A 10,357-nucleotide genomic window follows, 5' to 3' on the forward strand; every position below is an offset into this window, starting at 1 on the left:
CCCCCCACCACCCTAGTGAGGATTAAGGTGTAGAGATGATGGATGGATGGATGACAGCTTTGCATGCTTAAACAATGATAAAAGCGAAATACCAAAGAAATGACTGTTTGGCCTGCAGGGCTTTACTGAAAGACAATCCAATGTGAACGAGACTTTGTGCCACCCTCATGTGAGTTCTCAGGATGACCACTGCTACTGTATCAGCTGTCTGCCAGTGAAGGCAGCTAACAGATGAACAGTGTTGATGAAGTAGTGATAATGAAAGCTGTGCTCCATGCAGTTGTTATTCTGTATAAAATATTAGATTGGCACAAGACTAAATACACATAGATCTTCAACAACCTGTCGTGGATGGACAGTTATTATTATTAGTATTGTGTCACAATTTGAATTCCCCCCCCCGTGATCTTTTTTTGTGAGGGTTTTCTTTGTTCCTCTCACCTGACAGACGACAATATTTCTTCTTTCCAGCTCCTGGACAGGTGGCATCAGTACGTAATCCATTCCCAGCTGCCACTGCAAGACAAAAAGACAGATTTCTTGCTGGGCACAGATGAAGATGGACTAACCATCAACACGCTCCTCAGCTCATCATCTCCCTTCTTGTAACCCGCCTGTTGGGCCCCTGAGGGCCCTCAGGCAGCAGGCGTGATGCCGGGCAGCAGGCAGAGCGCTCGGCACCCGCTGTGGCGCCTCCTGTCGCCGTTCCGCACCCGGCAGGAGCGCGTGGTCCTGGCCCGCAGCGAGAGCCTGCCGGGGGAGCAGGTGCTGAAGATCACGGTCACGGAGACCACGGTGATCGAGGCAGAGTCTGGCGTCTGGAACTGGCGCTCGCTGACCTACCTGGGCCTCTGGTACTTCTTCAGCTTCTGCACCCTGTTCCTCAATAAGTACATCCTGTCACTGCTGGAAGGGGAACCCAGCATGCTGGGTAAGGAGGCCTAAGATACTTCTGCTACTACTCACATTAAAATGGTTAAAGTCCTTACTGTTGTGTTTTGTGTGTCTTAAAAACTTGGAGGTATAAAATAAAAGCCACTGCCATTTCTGTAGCGCTGTAGAGTATGAAGGAATGTGAAATATATCAGCCCATTAAGACGACACGTTAACCCCCAATGACTTCCATTTCCAGGCTACAGATCTTCTCACTGAGACACTGGCTGACAAACGTACCGTTCACGCAGGTTTTCATGTAAAACGGTGACTCAGAGTAAAAGTGAGAAGCGATGTCAGAAACATGCTGATCATTTCTCAGATTAACTTCCTCCCCAACATGAAAAGCAACTTTCAGAGACATGAAACTTGTTCGAGAACAAAATGTTGCGTCATTGATAGCGCGGCTATGAGCAGGTTTAAAGTGACTCTGCAGGTTTATTTAAGGACACTTTCACATCACGAACGGCCTGATGGGCGCCACAGACGTTAAACTGAAACGCCCCACAGTGACCTCATTGTTATTTTATGTCTTATAACAGTGTACTAGTTGTTAACGCAGTCTTCTGAAGTAGATTTAAGTGTTTGCATTTTGATGATAGTGTAACGCTCCCAGCAGCAGCACCAGTAAATATTTAAGTTTTTTCAAGTCAGTGCAAGAAATACATTGACAGTTCTGTTTTGTTTTGTGTCTTGTGCTCCTCAGGTGCTGTTCAGATGCTCTCCACCACCGTCATAGGCTGTCTGAAGATGTTTGTCCCCTGCTGCTTGTATCAGCACAAGTCCAGATCAGAGTATCCCCCCAACTTCATCATGATCATGCTGTTTGTGGGGCTCATGAGGTGGGTCAATCTAAACTCTACAGTTACTTACAGATGATTAAAACATGCTCATTAATGTGTGCAGGTAAAGTACTAACTCAAGGGGGGTTCATTAGACAATGCTCGTGTTTTGAGGTGCAGAACTAGCTTAATAAACCACAACTCCTACATTTACAAGTTTACGTTCAACCCTGACGTCGTCGTCTCTGTTGTCAGGTTCACCACTGTGGTGCTGGGCTTAGTGAGCCTGAAGAACGTTGCGGTGTCGTTTGCTGAGACCGTGAAGAGCTCAGCGCCCATTTTTACCGTCATCATGTCCAGGCTGATCCTTGGGGAGTACACAGGTAAACACCCACGTTCGTGTGCAGGCTCCAGAGGACGTCTAACAGGGAGTCCGATGCATGTTGTTGGTTTTGAGCCAAACTGCAAGATGGAACTCGTTGGACAACATGAAGATTCTTTGGTCAAATGAGTAGATATGTTTGTTCTGCTCAGATGGGTACCAGCATGTTTCACAGTGGATACGTGGTTCTGGCAGTGAAGCCTGGAGGTGGGAATGTGATGATATGAAGCTGCAGAAGCTGTTGTTTAAAGTCATGTTGCACATACTGCATATGTGCAGTGAGGCCAGGACACACGGACTTACAGCTCAGTTCAGGCACTGCAGAGATCTAAATGAAACCAGCACCCCTCTGGTCCACTGTCTCCTTAAACTCCTCACTGTTCCAAATACGGAGGCTTCCAACTGCCCTATCAGTCACATCATATTCGTGCATAGCGGCGGCGTACCAGAAGGAAATCAGTCATGGGTTTGTGCTGATAAGCTCCGTGACTTGTTTCATTGTGTGCACTGTTTGCTCTCCGACCTGCAGGCCTGTGGGTAAACCTGTCCCTGTTCCCGGTCATGGCCGGCCTGGCGCTCTGCACAGCCACCGAGATCAGCTTCAACATGCTCGGCTTCTCTGCCGCCCTCTCCACCAACATCATGGACTGGTACTGCAGCACTCAGCAGAGCTTCTCCGCAGCGCTGCGATGATGCTTTACTAACTCTGTCTCTCTCATCTCAGCCTGCAGAACGTATTCTCCAAAAAACTGCTAAGTGGAGACACATACAGATTCAGGTAAGAGACGAGAAATTCTTCTTGTTTGCAGCTGTTAAACTAGACTTCCAACTCTGATTATATTGTCTTATTTCAGCCCTCCAGAGCTGCAGTTCTATACCAGTGCAGCAGCGATCATCATGCTGATACCGGCCTGGGTGTTCCTCTTGGTAGGTCAACACGCCGCTGCTAAATCCTTGTGTGCTGAACTATTGTCACATGTGTGTGATACCCCTCTAGTCTTTACTTATTTATGGAAGAGTTTCTAGCAGATGTCACTCCAATAAGATGTCTCACACAGGAGAACAAGCAGGTAGTTTATTTACGGTTGTTGCACTCTGCTCTGTGTTTTCAGGACATTCCAGTGAGCGGGAAGAGTGGCCAGAGCTTCATCATCAGCCAGGACATCATCCTGTTGCTGCTTTTCGACGGCTGCCTGTTTCACCTGCAGAGCGTCACGGCCTACGCTCTCATGGGCCGGATATCCCCCGTTACCTTCAGGTAGGACAACAGCGAGTCGAAAGACAAACTTGTGTTGTGTCCCACATTTCAGTACACACAGACTGTTTGTCTTATTGATTTTAACGTCGGCGTTGTTGTACTTTGAGGGACTGAAGGGGAGCACACTGTCACACTATGAAAACAGGAACTAGACCTCCTGGCTCTCAGTGCAGGCTTCATATACAGAGTCAGAGCCACATAATGAAGGTGCTGTGAAACTGTTAATGAGCATGCTGCTGTATGTGGACCCAGTTTTAAGCACTTTCTGGGTTTCTTGGCTCGTTTTACACTAAAAGGTCTTCACCTGTATGGAAACAGCTCAACTACAGCCAGAAGTAGAGAGAAGTCAGAAATGTCTTCTGTGCACTTTGATTATTTATTTCACAAATACTGAAAAACCTGGTATGTCTGTGAAGGTTCTCAGTCATCCAGGTCATGGTTCTTCTTGTAGATTAATCGTAGCAGCTGGACTTGCTTGAGTTCCTTGAAGACGTTCCACCTTCATCCAAGAGGCTTCATCAGCTCTGACTGACTAGTTGGGAGTTCCACATACTGATATCCTGAAGGAGACATTAACAACTGAGCTTGGGTTTCAGTTGGGGGTTTGTTGCTCCTCCCGTCCCCCTGACACGATGGGAAACGAACCCCACGAAACCCCTTGGATGAGAGGTGGAACGTCTTCAAGGAACTCAAACAAGTCCGGTTGCTACGATTAATCCACGATAAAAACCTGGTATCCATGTGTACAACATGTTTCCAAGTATCCACTGGTGTTACCAGCACTGGATGAGAGGTTGCTCTAAATATACAGATATTTGAACTGTTTACATTTCACTGCTGTCTCCATACTGTCTACACATGCTGCAGTTCAGCCTGGTGCAGTGGAAAACTCCCAGTGACACTGAGGCCAACAGCATCTGTTTAGTGCAAATGGTATATTTATGGTGATTTTTAAAGAAGAGACATAAAGAACAAAGTGATGATTATGTAGTGTCATGATTTTAGGTTTAGATGTGGTGAATGTTTCCATCAAACCAGCATGTCATAGATGAGAGGGTCCAAGACGTCAGAAGGTGAAAAATCCAGCTTCTCGTGGTGTCATTTCACTTCCTGTTATTTCTAGAAGAAAAGTCTCTCAAGCCCACTGATGGGTTTTTGGGATTCAAACGGGTTGAATGTGATGTAATCCCAGCAGTCACAACCCTGTTTCTTCCTCAGCGTCGCCAGCACCGTTAAACACGCGCTGTCGGTGTGGCTGAGCATCATCGTGTTCAGCAACCAGATCACCATCCTCAGCGCCGCCGGCACCGTCCTCGTCTTCATCGGAGTCTTCTTGTACAACAAAGCCAGGCAGATCCAGAGGAAGACCTTACAGGCGATGGCGGCAGAGCAGAACCAGAAATCACTACTGCAGGAGGAGGACTTCAAGGCCTCTGAGTCTCACTAAACGCTCGGCGCTGGAGGCTGCGATGCTGCCTGAGGTGACGGTTTGGGCCAAGTCCACACACTGACTAGATGACCACTTTAAGTAAGCTTGATCCTTCGTTGTCTCGTGTCGGTCTGTAAAAAGGAGAAGCTCAGGGCGTCTTTCAGATTTTTTTAAGGAAGTGACTTACGTTTGCATTCCAGAGTATGCTGGTTTCTCTTATCTGTGGTACAGCAGCGACTAAATGTATTTTGTCTGTAAATCGTTTTAAATTTTGTTATGTGTAATCCAGTGCACATGTATTCCGATGGCATCTGAACATAAGGTGTGAGCAGGGCACCGGTGCCTGAGATGTGAGGCCTTTTTTGAGGCTCGTCCAGCCAAAGCTTAGACTGGCCGTTTGACACATTTTTTTGAAAAAAGTGTCAAACATTTGAACGCCACATGCTGCATTCTGGGAATGCTGTCCCTCCGTCATGTCGTGTTTTTGTTTGTTTGTCTCTGTAAACTGACTGCTCTCCAAAGCATGCCGGGATGCCAGCCCTGTCCTCCTGAACAGATGGGCTCAGAAAGGGAACGGATGGACAAGCTGCTGTTTATTACACATTCTTCATTTCTGAGAAAAAACTGTTTGTCACAACTTAGGTTTTGTAGCCCGTTGGCGCCGTCGCTTTCTGTCCAGCAGTCAGACGATCACGGGCGCTTCAGATGAACGCCGGGTTTGTGAAATAAAGCTGAAGGGAAGGTGAACCCTCTGAACATCAGCTTCCCTCTCTTTTTCTTTTTTTGTTTTCACGCTTGCTTCCTGTCTCCTCGGTGTACACAGCCTGCAGTTCAGCTGGACAGTCCCAGAGTTCTGGTGACGAGGCAGCTGAGTCACTCAGGACTTCACGGTTCGGCTGAGGAGCAGGAATTTATAGTTTTTTTATCAAATCTGACTCGACCAGTTTGTTTTGGTCAGATTTTTACAGGAGACTTGTAGAAAAAAAAGTGATTTTGACTAAATATTATGATTTTAAGCTTAGATTTGATGACCAAGTGTTACATCACAGACTGTTGGAGTATTGAAAACCCAACAGTTCTGTTTTAACATCTTCTGGCTCTGATAAATGGAGTCATTTTGGTAATTAAACTAAAAAACCTGCCTTTCAAGCATGCTGATGTGATTTAGGGTTCTTTGAACTTGGTTTTCTTAGTCACAAATCCTTTAATGCTGCTAAAATCTGTTGGTTTTACCGACAGATTTGCAGAACTGTTGATGCGTTTCCAGGCGGTGTGATTGTCTGACTGGCTGTTTCTTGGATCTTTTTTCTTCACGTTACCTCAATCGTATTTCTGTCATTAAAAACAAGATCAATACTTCAAAAACAAAACCTAAGTTGTGATGAGGTTGTAGAAACCTGCTCTGAAGTAGGTCTGAAGTGTTCAACCTACATTCATCCATGAACACATGAGCTGTTGGAGGATGCCTGTTTCCCTCTCTCTCCTCACTGAGTCTGATTTCTGTGGTGAAAGTGAAACTTGTTCCACGTCGATGGACTGAGCCACATTGCCAAAAGCAGCTACATGGTGCCAATGACTGAACACACATTTACATTTGTTCTGACGTGCTGCGTTTAGTCTCTTGTTCTTGAGCTCAGCGACTAACAAAGTCCATCAGCTGTCCAATCGGACTCGCTGGTGTTAATCATTGTCAGTCCAGCAGCTGTCAGTTCATTTTTTTGGAGAGCATTTTAGTAATGCTCCACTTTTACTGCAGTTTTTGTGCCTGAAGAAGCAGCTTTTTTCTCGTCTTACATGTATTGTGACCACAGAGCCTGATCGTAGGAGTCACTGACTTGAGCATTTCAAAAAAATTCCCATTGTTGATATTTTCATTCTGCATGACTGTTTTCTATTACCGTTTGAGAATTTATATCTCAACATGTGCTTATTAAAGAAGCTGTATACATACGATGTCGTTTTATACTAATCCTCCGTGTCTCTAAAATGCACCTTCTGTTCAAAGGCTCGTCTGTGGAAAGTGTTGAGGTAATTAAAACTGTGTTTGGGACTGTGCAAATCAAAGATGTAAAAATGTTCGTGTGGACGTACCGATGTTTGGCGGACACTGTGCAGATATTAAAAGTATTTTGTCTTCGGCATGTGTCGGTGGTCAGCAGGTTCTTCATTTACATACAGCACACCAGCATCTCAATGAGTCTTCATTCATCACATTTATTCTCTATTAGCAGCTCGTTTCTGTTGAGCTTGAAGGTTCATTCATCACCGTGGAAATGTTCTCATGTTTTTTTTTTTGTCTTAGTTTGAGAGGCACATCGGAGAGAAGGTCACACGATGTGGGGAGCGAGCAGGGAGTGGTCATGTGTCCTAACCGCTGACCTGAACCTGTAAACTCAACACTGGCTTAGCAGCTAAAATAGATGTGTTGGCAAACATTGATTAACATTGGCAGCCACCTGATGAATTGAAGTCCAATATTTACTCTTATTTTAGTTCTGTTGCCACTCTCCTCCAGCCCGTGTGGCTCTATGTGCCAAATGCCAGCTCACTGCTAACACTGCTGTTTGATTTTGGGGCAGGAAGTGTACAAAGTGAACGTCAGGTCAACTGCTCTGGAAACGCTGATGAAAGCAGCGAGCGTGAACAGAACCTTGATAGGGTCCATATTGCACAACAACCGATAATATTGCTCAGATATTTAAGTCTCCCGTGCCTATAATACCCTGGGTTTTAGCTCTGTTCTAATGGGGTTTTTTTTCCACACCCCTTTCAGGAAGTGGGCCACATGCACAGCTCTCAGCATCCAGTTTAGTGTCGTCCCACATAGTTGTGAAATGTAGTACGCTAGTTGTGGTGCTGGACATCCGTGGATCAGGCTAGTTCTGGCACCATCCACAGACACTAGATCAAGGTGGGGTTTGGTCTGGAACAATGTGGGTGATACATGTTGAAGTAGCATCAGCATGAATGACGGGAGAGGAGATGATCACTGGGGCTCAGGTGGTAGAGCTGGTTGTCCTCCAATCGCAAGGTTGGTGGTTTGATCCCCTCCACAGTCGACGTGTCTTTGGGCAAGACACTGAACCTGAAGTTGCTCCCAATGGCAGGCAGCAGCTTGCATGGCAGCTCTGTCGCTATTAGTGTATGAATGTGTGTGTGAACATATTGGATAACAGCGCTGTGTAAATGCAGACCATTTACCACTGTGGCTCAGGTCACCACCCGTCAGTGTGAAGTAAATCCCACCTGTGTCTGATGTGTGTAGTTTGTTTTATTATTGTGGTGGCTGGTTTGGGTTCGTTACCTCCGTCAGAGGCAGAACACTCCCAGAGCGCCACCTGGAGGCAGCTGGTTGAGGAACCTCCTACACAAAGCAAACACTTTATCTTCCTCTGATTTGCACGTTTATGTATCCAGGGCTGTCAAGACTTCCAATAATAAGATCAACTGCATATTTCTGTATCGTTTATTAGGAAAATCTTCAAGTGTTTGTGTCCAGTGGTCGGGATTTAAACTCCCTACAGTAAAAAAAAAAACAGGCAAATGTTTGCATTTAATGTGCAACAAAGGTAATGATTCTGATTTTGTAAAGTAAAGTGGGTTTGATTCCTATGAAACAGCTAAACATTGATATCTTCAATCACATGAAACCAACTAAAGGCAAACTACATGACCTTCAAAGTGTCCCAGTTTCTGACATTAGCTACATGAGAGTTGACCTGGTCCAGCTAGAAAACAGTATTTCAATGCTCATCATCCAACAAAGGCACCATAAGAACATCAGACCTACAGTCGTATCGTGTAATAAAATATCCATAAGGAGTCATTTCTGTCATTCTGCAAGGCAAGGCACGCATCCATTCACACGCTTGGCTTTGCTGGTGGGGATAAAGCTTTCATGAGACTCTCGTAGCTGAGGAAGGTGACGGCGTTGACGGGGAAGGCCCTCACACTGTTCAGTAGGAAGCCTTTGAAGAACACCCTGACTCCCTCCTCCCTGACGCTCACCCTCATGCAGTGGAGGACGCCGCTGTAGTGCCGGCCGCCAGCACCCGTCATCTGGAGCCGAGCCTTCACCACGTCCATGGGCGTGGCGAAGGCCCAGGTTATCACACCCGCCAATCCGCCCGCCGTCAGGATCGCAAAGGTGCCTGAGAACAGACGCCATTTGCAATTAATGGAAGTCACTGAAATCATAGCAGCTTAAATAAGAACAGGACATTTATAAATGCTGCTTTTTCTGGTCTGTTTATCTTCTTTTTCTAAACCTGTTTCTGCAGAGAAAAGACGAAAAGAAGGAACGACAAAAGTCAAAAAGATACCAAGTCAGCATGAAGACAATTAGTCAAAAATATAAGAATCTAAACATCACAAAGTCCAAACTTCTACTTATTTCTACAATAGTTTAGGCACCCTGGACAAAAAACTGAGTCTAAGATGAACTGATCAGCAAAAGCCTTTAAATCACTATTATTGTGCTGTTTATGTTTTGTACAATTTGAAAGAAATGAAAGAAGGATCAAGCAAAGGTTTGACCAGCCAAACAGATTTAAGCTCTCAGACCTCGATTCATTTGTCAGGGAGCTTCAGAGCTGTTTAATGACCAACTCAAAGCTTGTCTCAACAACCAGCAGCAGCTGCCCAGATCATCTCAACACGACACAGGAGCTGGCTGGACGAGGACAGGAAGGTGTTTCAGGGGGCTGTTTAATCAGCTTCTAAACTAACTAAGAAATGGCAGGAGAAGTGGAAGTGAAGTAGAGGTCTGCAAGACCAAGAAGAGTTCTCACAAGAGCTGCCGACTGAACTGCTAGAAACTCAACCAAAGAACTTCAAAAGAGCTTCCAGTGAATTCATCAGAGTGGAGTTCACTGTTCTGGAGGGTAGAGTCACGAATATGAGCTTCATGGAAGAGTAAACAGCAGAAAACCTCTCATCCATCCATCCATCCATCCATCCATCCATCCATCCATCCATCCATCCATCCTATAGAGGATCTGTGGACAGACCTCCAGGGAGCACGCAAGACAGCAGTAGAGGCCAGAAGCCTTTTGCAGGAAGAATGGGGGAAAAAAATCCCCCTTAACCAGAACTGAAGACACTCTGCTGCTACAAAAAGTGTTTAAAGCATAAAGGATAGGAACAAAACAGTAATCTGGCTCTGAGTATGAAGTAGGTCATCTCTTAATGTAACTGGACCATTCTGTTCAGTTGTCCTTCAAAATGATTATCATTATTTTCATATCTAACAATACAGATGAAGTATTATGGTTCTGACTTTGTGGGTCATAACCGACCTGGTTCACGGCCGCTCTCAGTCAGAGTGTTCTTAACCACCTCGTAGGGCAGGAAGTAGAGTCCATAGCAGGGTATGTCCCTCAGAGCCAGGGCCAGCCCTCCTCTGAACAGACCCCTGGGACCGTCCTCCTTCAGGATGACGGCGACACAGTGGAGCGGTCCACGGTAACGGTCGGCGGACGTCTGACCCTGCAGGCGCACCTTCACCAGGTCGATGGGTGCACACGCCAGCACCTTAGAACAGAACCAGTAAGAGTCTGTGTGACAGGGTCATA

General features: G+C 45.9%; 2 protein-coding genes across 3 annotated transcripts in view; one reads left to right on the forward strand and one right to left on the reverse strand.

The window, feature by feature from the left end:
• The window catches only part of LOC103367277 (solute carrier family 35 member E2), an 8,395-nt gene extending 1,470 nt beyond the window's left edge, over positions 1 to 6,925 (forward strand). For both annotated transcript variants that reach the window (XM_008295258.1, XM_008295259.1), the window contains 8 exons: positions 472 to 931; positions 1,640 to 1,775; positions 1,971 to 2,098; positions 2,627 to 2,747; positions 2,822 to 2,875; positions 2,952 to 3,024; positions 3,210 to 3,355; positions 4,574 to 6,925. In XM_008295258.1, the coding sequence (XP_008293480.1) occupies positions 652 to 931; positions 1,640 to 1,775; positions 1,971 to 2,098; positions 2,627 to 2,747; positions 2,822 to 2,875; positions 2,952 to 3,024; positions 3,210 to 3,355; positions 4,574 to 4,802 (1,167 nt within the window). In that variant the 5' untranslated portion in view covers positions 472 to 651 and the 3' untranslated portion in view covers positions 4,803 to 6,925. The remainder of the gene's footprint in view (positions 1 to 471; positions 932 to 1,639; positions 1,776 to 1,970; positions 2,099 to 2,626; positions 2,748 to 2,821; positions 2,876 to 2,951; positions 3,025 to 3,209; positions 3,356 to 4,573) is intronic.
• A 1,311-nt stretch (positions 6,926 to 8,236) lies between these two features.
• Positions 8,237 to 10,357, reverse strand: part of slc25a45 (solute carrier family 25 member 45) — an 11,511-nt gene continuing 9,390 nt past the window's right edge. Inside the window, exons 4-5 of the mRNA XM_008295276.1 lie at positions 10,082 to 10,316; positions 8,237 to 8,935 (exon numbers count right to left, since the gene is read on the reverse strand). Coding sequence (XP_008293498.1) covers positions 8,646 to 8,935; positions 10,082 to 10,316 — 525 coding nt within the window. The 3' untranslated portion in view covers positions 8,237 to 8,645. The remainder of the gene's footprint in view (positions 8,936 to 10,081; positions 10,317 to 10,357) is intronic.

The sequence above is a fragment of the Stegastes partitus genome, unplaced genomic scaffold, assembly GCF_000690725.1.
Source record: "Stegastes partitus isolate 25-593 unplaced genomic scaffold, Stegastes_partitus-1.0.2 Scaffold1035, whole genome shotgun sequence".
Lineage (NCBI taxonomy): Eukaryota > Metazoa > Chordata > Actinopteri > Pomacentridae > Stegastes > Stegastes partitus.